Below are 15,116 nucleotides of genomic sequence, written 5' to 3' on the forward strand. Positions count from 1 at the left end.
CTTCCAAACTTCCTCACTCCCTTCTCACCGCAGCACATCTTTTTCTAATATCCCTTACCTCTCTCCCATCACGGCACATGCTAGCCTAACATCCCACACAACCCTTCTCACCACGGCATGTGCTTGCCCAGCTCAAACACCCAACATACTTGAAGTCATGAGCACCAGCAACGATAAAGAGGGCCCATAAAACAAGAGTATGAGCTAACACCAATATGGGTAAGGAATACCGACTTCTTAAAGGAGGCATTTCATTCAAAACATAACCAGTGGAAATAAAAATAATAATAAAATAATAAAATAAAAACCACCAAGTGTGCAGGTCGGCTATCATCTTGAATGATGTAAAGTGCCCAGCAAGGAGAAGAAAATTAAAACATTTTATATGTTAAAAGGCTAGTTGGCTTACAATGCAAAGTGATGCATCCCTTAGCATCTACGCTTATATAAAGGAGATACTTTATCACATTATGAACATCATTCAAGTGATTAGAATTCTGATCAAGAGCAGAGCGAAATCCCTTGAAGGCAGCGAATTTTATCAAAGACTGCAATTTTGATAGCAGAAACTAGCAAATCTCTTGATCAAGGAAGGCGATTTTGACTAAGGTGGCTTGATATCAAGTTGGAGACATTTTAATCTACTTTGAAGGCAGCCTGGGCAGAGCTATCAGCTAAGTGAATTTTCCATACATTATCAGACCTGTAGCAAACATAAAACCAGACCTAAAATATAGCTCAACCAAACAAGTTAGAGAACATAGAGATGGAAGGTAGGTAAAATTAGTATGAGTTATATGTGTTTGATACCTTCTTGTTTGTTTCGCAGGTGACAAATGAGGAAATCAAAAGGGCAAGTCAGATTGTAGGAAGATCAGAACAGCACTCCAAGGAGGGTATTTCAATATCAAGGCCAAGTTTGAGTCATGCAAAGCAAAGATCAAAGATCAAAGTCAAGGTCCAAAATCCAAGGAAGATTAGAATTCTACCACATGAAGGTCTATACTCTAAAGTGTATCAACAATCCTCACAACTTTAAAGTGAAACATGGAAATGGATATCTTCAAGAGGAATGATTTCATCGGCAAGCATAAGGATACCAAGGAAGGTGACCACACAAGAAGGATTTCAAGATATCCAAAAAATTTCATTGCATTATGACAACATGAAGAAGTCAATACCCCAAAGTATAAAGGAGAGATCACACAATCACATCAACCAATTGAGCTATCTACACGTAAAGATTTGACAATAGAAACCTTGGAGTCATCTCGATTGATCATATAATTTAGCATTTGAGGAGATTTTGATCAAGAGAGGATAAGATACCTTGGTATTTTATTGTGTTTGAAGTGCATAAAAAACACATCAACACTTCAGAAATCTAAGAATCAAAGTCAAAGCTACAATGTGAATTAGGCAACATCAAGGTATCCAAGGCCGACATAACATGCTTATACTCCTATATCAGACGCATGTTCACTAGGATTACCAAGAGGTAGGAAGTTAAAAATGCAATGCATCACAAAGAGGTTAATTCCTGAATATCATTAAGGCAAGCTTTTCAAATCAAGCATGGGCATCATCACAAAGACTACATCAAACATCATCAAGATGGAAATACAACACAAAGGAAAATTCCCAAGTTAGGAGATGAATTGTGCAAACTTGATCAAGGAATGGAGTCAGTTTCAAAAGAGTTAGTCAAAGCTACAAACTTGATCACTAAAATGATGCAATTTGGGGATTATGATCTGCTATCACATTGAGTAAGTATCAAGAGATATTGCTCAAGTTGAAGGACTTCTTTGTGATGATCTACAAGCATGCAAGTGGCTAAGGTGGCGTCCCATCATCATCAACCAATCACAGTCTTCCAAGTTCCTAACTCATCCATGAGTGGAGCTAGTGACTCATGGCGATTCATCATATATTGTTTATATACCTAACCTCATTTCTAAATGGTTAGAATTTAAAGGACATGTGTCCATCGTATTGTAATTTTGTCATTGGGCAAGGAGTTTTTTTAACAAACCTTAATTAGGATTTTATTGTTAAATCTAAGTCGTTGATGTTGAATCAATCTAAGCCATTGAAAGGTAATGATTCCTCTATATAAGGCTCAGTTCTCTCATTTGTAAAGGGTTAATAGTTAGTAGCAAAAGCAATAAGTAGTTAGAGGTAGACTAGGAGGAGGAAGCTCAAGATTGTTGCCAAGACTTGTTGAATTTAATACCAGATTTTCATTGAAGCATGGTGGATCCCTATGTGTTCTTTCTACATTTTGCATTGTTTCTTGTTACTTCTCAAACTTAGATAAAGTTCATTGATTGTAATGGAGAAATGTGACGGTATCTTGATGGAATTTCCGTCCATACCTTTTGTAATTTGGTGATTGTAAGTTGCAGTGCATGGTAAGTCTAAGCCTTGTTGAGCATAAGATCAATTGTGGATCTTTAGTTTAATTGTACCAGTCTTGGGTATTTGATGAATAATCACAATATGAAAAGCCTCCGTTATTACTTTGGGGATTGCATTAGTTTTGTGTAGTTGTTCCCACATGGCAAAGCAAGGCTTGATTATGGAATCCATGTATCAAAGCATCATCCTTTATTGTCATTGTCCTTAGAGTTAGATTAGGTTCTTCAACCCATAGCTCCTTTAATCTTTATTTTCCAAGCAAGATAGTATAGATCCTACATTCCAGTAAATTTCATAAATGTAAGTCCCCTTGTGATTCTAGCAATATCACATCATACACACTGAGCCTATCCCGAGTATTAAAGTTGATTGTTCACATTGGAAACCTTGGAGTCATCTCCTTTTATCATATTCATTAGCATATGAGATTTCTTTGTTCAAGAGAGGACAGAATATTTAGTATTTTATTTTGTGTTCAAACTTCGAAGTGTCCTAAAAAACACATCAACAGTGACCACAAGCCAAGGAAGATTTTTCAGTCACAAAATTGAAATCTGGCCAAATTATAGGTTTAGGGTTCAGGGAGAAAAATCCTAAACAGTTTTGCATTCTGGAAGCTGTAGGATGGTTTTCTTTGACAACACTTGTCAAGTATGTACGAGGAAAATATGTATTATGTACATATTGAATATAAAATAGAAATTCAAAAATAGATAGGCAAGTATGAATGATTAGGATGATAGGTTATTTAAATGCAGATTAAGGGGAATGTTTAATAATCCATGTCCTATCAATGTGATAGGTTGCATCTCTTAGTAGCGACTATTAATAAATAAATTTAGATGTATGACACTTTTTTTTATTATCAGAAAGTGGTATTTCTGTTATGTATTCTACAATATATGTTGCAATGGAAAATCTAACAGAGGTCTAAGAGAAAATTATTAAAAGATGTATGATATGAAATAGGAATTTGATTATGTGGTTTTACAAGTAGATAATTCTGTACATAGAATTTATTCAGTTCTGCTATTGACTTTTGAGTAATCTTCCACTGTAGTGAAGGATTTCTTCTGATCTGCTGCAATGAGCCTTCTCTATTTGATCTTTCATAGGTTTTTTCCTAGGGTTTTCTCTTTCAATACTATCACTGTTTTCTAAAGTTAGTCAGTATAACTTCTGTTTGTGCGCCAGCTATATTACAAAAGGAAGATTACCATGGACGCTCAAACATGGCAAACCTGACCATGAAGCAACTGAGGTAGGAATTTATAGGGTGCAATTTTTTTGCATGGGTTTGGATAGCAATAAAATTATAAATCATAATGCTTGCAGACATAAACATGCTTGTTCTTTTCATAATACAAATGTGCAGATTGCGGAGATGCATACACCTATAAAATATCCAAAGCCAGATGGAAAAGTGACATTTGATTTGTTGACCTCATTATACAGGTTGGTTGGTTAATCTGAAATTTTTAGATGCAAATTTGATCCCTAGGAGTAGGATATAAGAGATGGAAAGTACTTTGATTTAATTTGGAATGTTCATTTCCTTAAAATCAAACTAGGACTCTAAAATAAAATCATGTTATCCCTTTGTATCCTACATCTATTCCAAGAAAGTCCACTACAATTATTGTAATCTGACACCTTCCTTTTTATCAAGTAGATAGTGTTTTCTGTAGTGTGTCAAATTAAGTGATGTTTTATCAGAATTCAACTGCATGGTTTTTGAGTCAAATTCATTGATCCATATTTCACATGTTGTGGCTCACAAGAATCCATCCCTCATGAGAATGGATGGTCCACTTAGCATTCAGTACATCTAGGTAATACTTACTCTGAGTTTACAGCCTAATTAGTACTTCATTTTACTTGTATTATGTTTCCTACCTATGTTTAGAGAATGTAGACTAAAATTGGCAGCATTTGAAAATTTAAATGTCCTTCCTTTCCCCTATTTATATTTTTGAGAATGTGGGTTTTTTCCTTTTTCTTTTTCACTGATTACTTATCTTACTAGTAGTTCTGTTTGCATGGCTGTGGTTTTCTTTGCATTTCCAATCAGTTGAAAGAAGCCTAGCCATGGCTGATTAAACGTACAACAGAGTGGTACTCAAATCTGTTGAAGGAAGTGCCAAATCTGTTCAAGACCTCTAAGGGCCAAGAGAGGGCAGTTAGATTTACATTGAGATAAATCTCTTGTTTTCATTGTGTTAGAGATATAATGGATGGAGGTATTTTTGTCTTACCTTGAGACTGTAGGTTGAGGGAGCAAAGAACAATATAATGGCTTTGTTGCCCAATATCATGTTGGAAGGCAACTAGAGATTCTTTGGTAAAAATATAATATATAGAAGCAATGCATGTTAACTATTTTAGAATACAAATGCCTCACAAATATTGTTCCTAGTAAAGAGTCCCCTCCAACCACTAAAACTAAAGACTAGGATAAATTTGATAAGTTTGATAGAAAAGAAATCATTGTTATTAAATTATTTGTAACAGATGAAATGCTTTTAAAGGTTCAGATTGAAAAGAATTCAATTGAAATTTGGAAGTATCCTCAAGATTCAAAAGAAAGAACATCTGAAGATGCCCAGGAGAGGAAAGATATAAGTTTGGAAAAAATAAAATCATTTGATGGCGTCTAGCGCCAGGCAGTTGAAAAAAATGGATTGGAGGAGGAGACTATAGGATTCAGAGAAGACAACCAGGAAACCGTCTACAGACTGTCCTATGGATAAAAGGAAGGTTGTTGTACCGGATACAGGCAAGAAAGAAAGGCAGCCGAAAGTCACAGTGGACACAATCACTTTCGAGGGGTTGAACGGCAATGTGTGCAGGCAATGGTGGTTGGAGGCGCAGTCCTGTTGTGACCATTTCACACATCGCCCCATTGAAAATGGGGACCCCCTCTTTTTGCTCGCCTTTTGCTTCGTTTTTTAGGATTTTGTTAGTTTGTCAGTTGTCTGGATTTAGGGTCAAGCCTTAGGGTTTTAGTCACCGTCTTTTCAAGCCAGAATCCAGTCAGTTTTGAGAGCTTTGAGCTTCTTTTCTAGGATGCAATTTTGAATGCAATGATTTCGCCAGATTGGTCTATTTTTTCAATTGGAATTTTGAATGCAGAGCTTAATTTTTTCTAAGTGTTGGAGATGAAATGTGAATTTTTGTCCGATTGAATATTTTTGACCAAATTTTGACCTTTTTTGATTTTGATCCTAGGCATTGGAAATGACTTGTTGTCGCCTTGTGAATTGATTAAATGTGTAAAATCATGTTATTTTGGCCTGTAGGAGCAAAATCGCTCCTGTCCCTCTGTGAAGGACGGGAGCTCATTTTCAAATATCTTACTGTCCCTGCAGAGTCAAGATGAATTTCGAGTTGGAAGTAATGGAGAAAGGCGAGATCTTTCCATTGAATATAGATTGAAGATTTTCATAAACACAGAAATGCCTCCAAGAGCAAAATCGCTCCTGTCCCTCAGTGAAGGACCGGAGCTACAAATCAAATTTTGCCTTGTCCTTGCAAGATTTTGACGACTTGACGATTTGAAGAGATCCAAAGGAAGATGTTTTATCAGATGAATATAATTTGAAGTGCTAATATGAAGAAGAATGGTCCAGAATGCTAAAATCGCTCCTGTCCCTCAGGAAGGGACCAGGGCGAAGTACATTATAGCTCCTGTCCCTCTCCCAGGGACCAGAGCGATATTCTTCATAGAGGAGAATCCAGGCCAAGATCAAGTCAAGTTCATGTTTGGTGGCAAGGAAGACGGTGAAATGAACTCATTGAATATAAATTGAATATTTTAAAATGTCAACAAGGGTCCCAAAATGCCTAGTTCGCTCCTGTCCCTCAGGAAGGGACCAGAGCGATCTTTGTTATAAACGATCTTCTTGCCAAGTTTCAATCGATCCCAAGGCATGAATGAATGGAAGGACGCATTACGAACCCGTTGAATATAAGTTTTGAAGGTGACAAAGTGAAATGAAGACCACAAGAGCAAGTTCGCTCCTGTCCCTCTCCAAGGGACCAGGGCGATACAGTGAGTGTGTTGCCTTTCCCTCAAGTTTAAGACCGATCCAAGACAAGGAACAAGGTGGCAGGAACGTCTTAAGACATTTTTAATCAAACACAAGCATCAAGGTCGTCACGTTGGAAGGATTTGCGCTCTAAGACCCCAGATCGCTCCTGTCCCATGGGAAGGGACCAGAGCGATAGTTCCATTAAGGCATAGATTTCAAGAGACAAGCAAATATCAAGCTACCACAAGGATCGAAAGGACGTCATTACACGCGTTGAAGATAATTGTAAGTTGAAATAAACAAGAACAAGCTCCCAATGATGAATTTCGCTCCTGTCCCTCAGGAAGGGACCAGAGCGATGTTGAGTATATTGATCAATTCATGCAAGAATTACGTTGAGTCAAAGCTTCACAAGGTTGTAAATGGTTCAAGACGTCTTTTGAGGATGACATGCAAGAGTTTTGAACGTCCAAACGTTATCAATCAAGCTAAGGAGTCCATATTGCTCCTGTCCTTTGGACAAGGACCAAGGCGATCCCATCAAAAACACTCATACTCCTTCGAAATTAAGTTAAGGCGAGGATGGGCATGGTAAAAGACGGCGTTTGGAAGACATCACAACGAAGATTGGAGTTAAAAGTTGCTAAGATTAAGGAGAAAGACATGGATCGCTCCTGTCCCTCTCCAAGGGACGAGGGCGATGATCCTCTAAACATCCAAACACCTCATGAAAGTAAGTGGAACGAGCGTAGAAGGAATAAGCAATGATGTTATTCGCCTAGCAATGGAAGTTCGAAGATCAAAGATGCAAGATGAACGTGAAAACATGGAGATCGCTCCTGTCCCTCTCCAAGGGACAAGGGCGATGTTAGCCAAAACACATGATATCCTTTGACAATCACGTTAAGATAAAGACGCACAAGGTTTTAAATGGCATTTGGAAGATGATACAAGAAAAAATCCGTATTAAAATGGAGAATTTCAAGCGAAAACCTTAGGATCGCTCTTGTCCCTCTCCAAGGGACAAGGGCGATGATACATCTAAAGACACTCATGCACACATGCAAGGCAATCTAATTCGAAGAACCCAACAAGATGATCGATTTGGAACGTGGAAATGAAGGAGTTGAACGTTGAAAACGCAAGAATCATGACAAAAATGGTGAATCGCTCCTGTCCCTCTCCAAGGGACTAGGGCGATGAGGTACGTCCACTTCATTTTCAAATTTTTGGCGCCAAATAAACCTTTTTAAATTTATTTTAAATGCTAAGATCGATGAGTTTTGAAAATCCTATTTAATTAGCATTTAATATGGCGTTAGGCATTTATTAATTATTTTGCCTTTATTAAAAATCGAAATTTACAAATTAAAAAACGAAAGGCATTTAATTAATTATTAATTAATTATTAAAATCGAATGGAGTGCTCATACATGGAGGTCGGCCTTGTTATTTAATTAAAAAATCATTTAAAAATCGTTTGAAATTGTTATATTTTACCAAGTCGGCCTTAGTAAATGGAGAGGTGCAAGCGCTATATATAGGGGGGTGAAAACTATTATTTTCACATCATTATTTTTATCCTTCTACATGCGAATTGAGGAAAACGAAGATAGTGCGAAGTGTGTTTAAAGAGGTGCGAATTCCATCCAAGGTGGCGTAGGCAGTCAAAGGTGGTGCGATTTTTTAAAGACCTTCATTTGAGCGAATTTGCTAAGAGTTGAAGACCACGCCAAAGGTGAACTTGAAAGATCACGCCAAAGACAAAGGTGGCGGAATTGATTTTCTTTGAGGAAATAACGTTGAAGATTATTTATACCTCAATTTTGCCTAGGCGATCCTTTTCTTTTGCATTCTAGAGTTAGCTCTCTATTGAGGTATGGCGATTTGATTTTTATTGTTTTATTTGTTGATCGTCATATTTTAATATTTTGAATTTTTGAATTCCTAGCTCAATCGTTTTATTTTAGGAAATGATAACTCAAAGACTTATCATGAAGTTTCCTAAAATTTCTCCTCTAATCTATGTTATTCATTGCAAAATCTATTCTCATTATGAAATGTTGTGTAGGTATGGCGACCCCGAAGGCGGGAGCATCCACCAGTCGCTCAGCTCTCATGAAAGAAGATCAGAAGACTGAAGAAGTGGAGACTAAGATCGTGTCGAAGTGGAGCCACATTGGAGATACAAACTTGGGGAACTTCAGCACGAAGAAGTTTCGAGAAGTCCCTTACATTGGTAAGCCATCACCTGTCGCCCGGAGAATAATCGAGAGTGGTATCATTAAGGCGGCAGGCTTTCCTCCAGCTATTCAGTGCCATGAATTGATGATCGAGTGTGCCCGTCACTATGATCCACAGTCCAGAACGATCGTGTCCAATGAGGGAAACACTTTGGCATACCTTTCAGAGGAAGCTATAAGTGAAGCTTTCCATCTTCCAGAGCACAGGGACATGATATACAAGAGCATAGAAGGAGCCAGATCAATGTACGAAGATGATCCAGATGCTTGTCTAAGCATTATCAATAAGAACTGGCTACTCAAAAGCCGTCCCTGTCTGAGCAAGGTCCCGAACACGCCGCACAGGATTGATTTCCAGGAGGAGTACAGAGATTTGATTACCTTGCTCAACCGAGTTACAGGAGCCCCTCATGCCTTCTATTTCGAGAAATGGATGTTTTACTTCATCCAGGTGATTGTTCAAGGGAAAGGTACAATACATTGGGCTAGGATGATTAGCCATTGCTTAGACGTACAGTTGAGGAGACTCAAGGCTACTAAGTCCTTCCACATGAGTTCATATGTCATCTATGCCTTGATCAGGAGTGTTGAATACGCAGGACTACCTCACAGAGGAGTGATTGGAAAAGGACCCGGCGAGGTCAGAGCTTGTGATTCCTATGCCTACTTGCATCATCCGCCAGGGAGCAACTATAAGTTGGTTAATGATACTTTCACGATGAACATCACCAGGACGTTGCAAGGTGGAATTCACAACAGGTTATCTCAGGATGCCCAGGAATTCATAAAGAGGTACGGTGCTTGGTTCATTCAGTTTCCCAAGTTCACTTATATTAGAGTGCATGGATGTCCTTTACCACCATACATGTTGCCGAGATATCCGACAGACAGAATTGTGTTACTTGAAGTAACAAGACAGTTGGCAGCATATGTGAAGGCATTCAGACACAGACATCAGAATGGAGTTCCAGTACCCATTATTTTGGGTAATTCAGTTGAGGTATGTCCTAATGCTTTAGCCATGGATGACGCAGAGAAGGAGTTAGCCTTATATTCTTTTTCATCTTTTGTTTTGAGAGAAAGCTTTGATCCACATGGACATTTAGAGGAGACGGTCGGTAGAAGGTTTAGGCATGAGTATCAGATCGAAGATTTTATGATGAACCTCTTAGATGATCTTGAAGTGAAACGAAAAATGCATTCTAGATTGCCTTTGGATTTCATCAGGAAATGCAGGATTTACAGAGTGGCCGACCAAGCTCAGGACAGTGGCAGACATATCCAGTCTTCCTATGATCGAGAAAGCAAAACAGTAAGGTTAGATTGGAATGAGCCCGAGGTCGTGGATTTAGATACTTTGATGGCACCAGTCTTGTCTTGTACTCGCAGATGGGTTGACATTCAGCATCAGAATTTAAGAGAACAAGGCATAGCTATGTCTTTCACTTTGGAAGAGAAACCTGCCGAAGGTGGAGCTAGTGTGAGTGAGGGCAATCCTAATCCTAGAAATTCAGGTGAAGGTAACCTTCGATGTGCCAGTGAGGGCAATCTCCATTCAAGAGGTTCGAAGAGGAAAGAGAGACCTGGAAAGAGAGAGTCTTCCAAGAAGAAACAAGAGGCTAACAGAGATCGATCATCCGGTACTTCTTCTAGACCTGAGAAGAGAACAATTCAAGTGGAAGAATCCATGGAGTCGATGGTACAGAACGATAGACAGGAGGAAGGACAGGCACAGCATGGTTCACCAGATGGATCTCTCCAAGACTATGAGTTAGATGAAGACAAAGAAGACAATGAAATAACATCTCCTCCCAGACAAGAAGAAATAGTGCATAAAGAGATTCAAGTTCAAGAAACAAGATCGATTATCCCAGATTGGTTGAAGGAAAGATTAACCAAGGTGATCGTAATAGAGGACGAAGACAATGCAATTGATTTAGAGAGCCTTGTTGGACGTTCACACGAAGTAACAGAAAAGAAGAAGGCTACCAAGATGTCCAAGATGATTCGAGATGAGACTGGATCCAGAAAACTGCAGATAGCTACACCGGCAGCAGACAAATATGAGGGTGAGATCCTAGCAGAGGATTATGATATACAGACTTTTGAGTTAGGACCACCTACCGCAGAGCAGACTCTAGATGATGCTACCGATTCATTTGAGGCATTGAAAGACAAGCTTAGAGAAGAAATGGAGAAGAATAGAAAGCTTGAGAGAGAGAGAGGTGCATGGAGGACATATTTCAGTCACATCAATGAACCTTTGGGACGTCAGGATCCAGTTAGATCACCAGTACAAGCATTGCCGCTTCAATCAATCAATGAAGCAGAAAGATTCAGGAACATGGTCCAACGTACAAGTAATTGGATGGATAGATCTCATACAGTGGCTGCAGAGTTTGTAACAAGGATGATGAAGTTTATTCATCAAGCTATCCAGGTTCTTGAGATGATCCACAATTTGATGATAACAGTAGCTGCATTCGCCCATACCAAGGACGTTATCATTCCTGTCTTGAAAGTTATTAGACACACATCAAGGAAGATTTTAGCGCAGGAGAGGATCTTGGATGGAGAACCTCACAGTTTGTTTCATTGGTCAACCTTACTCCATATGAAGAATGTTTTCTTTGAGGACATCAGTACTAGATGTAGCCAAGTTGAGGAGGTGATCAATCCGATCCAGGACAGAGTATTTGAGGTACTTCGTACCATTCTTGGCAGAAGGATCGAGGTCGAGACAGATGTGGAAATGCAGGAACTAGAGGATAGAATCAAGGTCATCTTTTGCAAGGACGCAAATGTTACAGATGAACAGTATGATCAGATGTTCGCCATCATGCTCCTGATTGAGAGGACGAAGGAACTTGAATCTACTTGGGACGCGGCTCTTCTAGATGCATTCGATCAGGTCATCCACTTAGAAGAGAGTATGAAGAATCTTCCCGAGATTCCAATCGCAGAAATCGAAGGAATCGTGACAAAATTCATTGCATATGCTAAGAAAGAGAATTGGAAAGGGAATAAGATTCTAGATGAAAGGTTGTTACAGATGACATGACATCTTATTTCTCATTGGTTTATGCCTCCTAGGTTTTTGTGCCAAATTTAATATTTGGCTATGTATTTAATATTGTTCAGTAAAAAGGAGGCCATTTGTAACAAACCCTAATTAGGGTTTAGGTGTCATGATCTTGTCCATTGATTTACTTTCAATCTGGACCTTTCATTGTAATTGGGGATGCTATTTATACCCCCATTTTTCATTTCATTAAAAAACAGAGAAATAGTGGAATAGTGTGAGAGTTAATAGTTGATGTAAGAGAGATTAGAGTTAGAAGCAATTTCATTTTGTAGTAAGATTGAGCTTTGAAGAGAGAAATTCAAGCAATTGTTGTACATGATGACTTGGAAATCAATAAAATATTGAAGTTATGGTGTTTTCTTGCAAATTTCTAGAGTTATCTTCATGGTTGTTTGATCTACTTGAATCGTGCTCAATCAAAGTAGTTTGTTAATTTGAAAGACTAAGTGTGAGATTTGATATTTGGTAGGATTCGTAATCCAAACCACTAGCTTCTTGCTGATTGTAGGAACGCCTTGCGTGGTCGACTGGAGAATACATTGAGTCCTTTAATCTTCAATCATTATTGAATCTTGGATATGTACCTTCGTGGTAGTGTCCATGATCTTTGATGCATTGAATATCATTTTATTACCTTAGAAGATCGCACTAATTTCAATTGAGTTGTTATCTTATGGCAAAATTGAAGTTGGTTGAATCTTGCCAAGTCTCGTCCATACTAAGTCATTCATAGGGTCAGGCTAGATTAGACCTCTTTTAAACCCTACTCCTTTTGCTATTTTTGAAAGTTTCTTTAGTTTAGAAAATCTTTGAACTTTTGGAATACGTAAGGCCCCTTGGAGGAAACAGCAAATCACATCATACCACTAAAAGCTTGTCCACACGTAGAGACCCTACTAAAAGAACCTTGGAGTCTACCTAACTGATCCTTCATGCAGATCTTCAGCAGTTAGAGACTATTTTCTCAAGAGAGGATAAGATGCCTATTGGTATTTTATTCTATGTATGATTGTGTATAAAATACACGTCAACAAGTCCCCAGATGACATTTTGGTGAAAACACAGTTAGGAAGGGCACAAGTGCATTGGGCCATTCAGATGCCGATATTCGCCATTCGGGATTTTGAGCCTTGCCTGTGCATGATGATAAAATCGTACAATGATGAGTTGCGCACCTCCTCGTTCAAGTACCAGCACACAGACGTTACCGTGTCTTTTGCTCCGGATGACTTTGCAAGGGTTTTTGGCATTCCTGATGAAGGGAAGAAGGTGGACAAGCATGCGATGAAGATGTCCGCTAAGAGGAAAAATCAGCTGCTACAACAAATATGTCGGGATAACCTAACCAAAGCTAAGTGGGACAGGATTACGGCACCCAAGGGGCGAGGACTGAAAAAATCTTACATGGTACTTGGTGCATGGCAGTGCTTGCTCAACTTGATGAAGAGTCGTCTCACAGGAGCCAGTAGGGCCTCCAACACAACCATGCCGATGATTGCATTGATGAACGGGCTCCGGGATGGGATGGTGTACAACTAGGCTACTGTGCTATCAGACCGCATTCATGAGTTCCTCACTCTAAAGCACAAGGCATTCTATATGCCCCACCATGCCATTGGGTTATTCCTGGATGCAGTCCATATACAGGTGCCGGAAGAAAGGCGAGGGTGGCAGCCGCAGGACAGCATTGACCCTACCGCGCCCTCCATTTTTTACTGGACTCATTTGGATACACACACAAGGGATGCACCATCTAGCAAGAAGCGGAAGCCCCAGATTCAGGTAGTCTCTGCTAGCGAGTCGGATTTGGCCACCGAGAGTAGTTCAGGGGCGGAGTTGGAGGAGACATCTTCTCGCTGTTCGGGTGGGGATACCGGATTTTGCCTCGCACACACGGAGGTACTGTATCCAAAGTTAGGTACGGAAGAAGGTGCAGGTGGTACGATTGCCCTCGGCCAGGTACCGAAGGGGACGTGGGGACTCTGCCAGGGGGAAGAGTGGTCCGACCTACATGTGTTCAGACAGGGAGGCTAGTATATGCACCCGCTATGTTGACTACAGATGGGACCATGACACCATTACCAGCAATAGGAGTGACAATGGGAGCCATATCAGCAATCCCTGTGTCTGGGTTTGGCCAGCTGCATCCTCGTCCCTCCCTTGGGCAGATTTCACAGGTCCCTAGCAGTAGTGTAGTTCAGCCAAGGGACACAGCCCTTATTCGGACAGAGCCAGTGGATGGAGGTGGAGAGATCAGGTTAGACAGGGGTGACTTTGAGGGAGATGATACAGACTCATGGTTGGAGCAATACTCAGTGCAACTGAAAGTCCTAGTAGGACCCCCACCTGCCACACCTCACCGTCAGGAGGTGGTTGATTTAGAGGGCAGTGACTCTCCTCATGAGATGCGTGCACAGGGGGAACCTACGGACCTACTCCAGCACATGGGTGTTGCAGAGGATACGGTGCCACAGGTAGACATTTCGATGCCTGGTTCTATAGAGAACCAGCCCACTGCCTTGACTCAATTTTTGGCAGCAGTAGAGAGTGAGGCACGCAAACTTTTGGCCTTGACAAAGGAAGGGACCCTAGGGCAACTAGCGTTGGAGGGTCTCTTGGCATTTGCTACCGAAGGAGTTGCTGAGGCGTTTCAGCGGTGCTTTGTTGACAGAGGATTGCCTCGCGTGGATCTCCCTGTGATGTTGGAGGAGTGGTAGCACCCTGGATAGACTGGAGAGAGTCAAGTGTAGAGCCTACTCAGGAGGATCGAGCAGGCCATACGGGATAGTCATTTGGCGCATCGTCGTGCTCAGCAGGAGGCAGATATCACTAGGGAGACACTGGAGTTGGAGTTGGCTCAGTAGAGAGCCCAGACAGGGAGTATGGAGGAGGAGTTGGCTTGTGTCCGCGTCGAGTTAGCAGCAACCTCAGCCGCACGGGTGGTAGATAGGGCTTTGTTGGAGGCCAATCTGAGTAGTACGAGGGCAAAGCTGGATAAGAAGCATATCGAGCTGATGGAGGCCGTATTCAGAGTGCAACGGTCTCTAGAGTGCCAACTGGTGGCTGAGAGGGATCTTCGCCACCTCACAGAGCAGGTGTTGCAGCTCCGGGAGCAGTTGGCCTCTTCCTCATCCACGGGACCATCAGGGATGCCATCTCTACCCCAATCCCAGCAATTTGTTGTTTTGGGGCTTCAGTTTTGCTTGTACATCATTCCCATTTTGGTTGTCTGTTGTCCGGAGACGACGTTTCTTTTTGGGGGGGATGATGTTGTCGGGTAATTAAGCATTGAGGTAAATTGTGTTAGCGTCGGTAGTTAACCCGTCGGTTGTCGGC

General features: G+C 40.6%; 1 protein-coding gene across 3 annotated transcripts in view; it reads left to right on the forward strand.

The window, feature by feature from the left end:
* The window catches only part of LOC131029831 (electron transfer flavoprotein-ubiquinone oxidoreductase, mitochondrial), a 283,747-nt gene that overhangs the window by 228,463 nt on the left and 40,168 nt on the right, over positions 1 to 15,116 (forward strand). For all 3 annotated transcript variants that reach the window (XM_057960480.2, XM_057960481.2, XM_057960482.2), the window contains exons 14-15: positions 3,616 to 3,682; positions 3,797 to 3,876. In XM_057960480.2, coding sequence (XP_057816463.2) covers positions 3,616 to 3,682; positions 3,797 to 3,876 — 147 coding nt within the window. The remainder of the gene's footprint in view (positions 1 to 3,615; positions 3,683 to 3,796; positions 3,877 to 15,116) is intronic.

This window comes from Cryptomeria japonica, chromosome 6 (assembly GCF_030272615.1).
Source record: "Cryptomeria japonica chromosome 6, Sugi_1.0, whole genome shotgun sequence".
Lineage (NCBI taxonomy): Eukaryota > Viridiplantae > Streptophyta > Pinopsida > Cupressales > Cupressaceae > Cryptomeria > Cryptomeria japonica.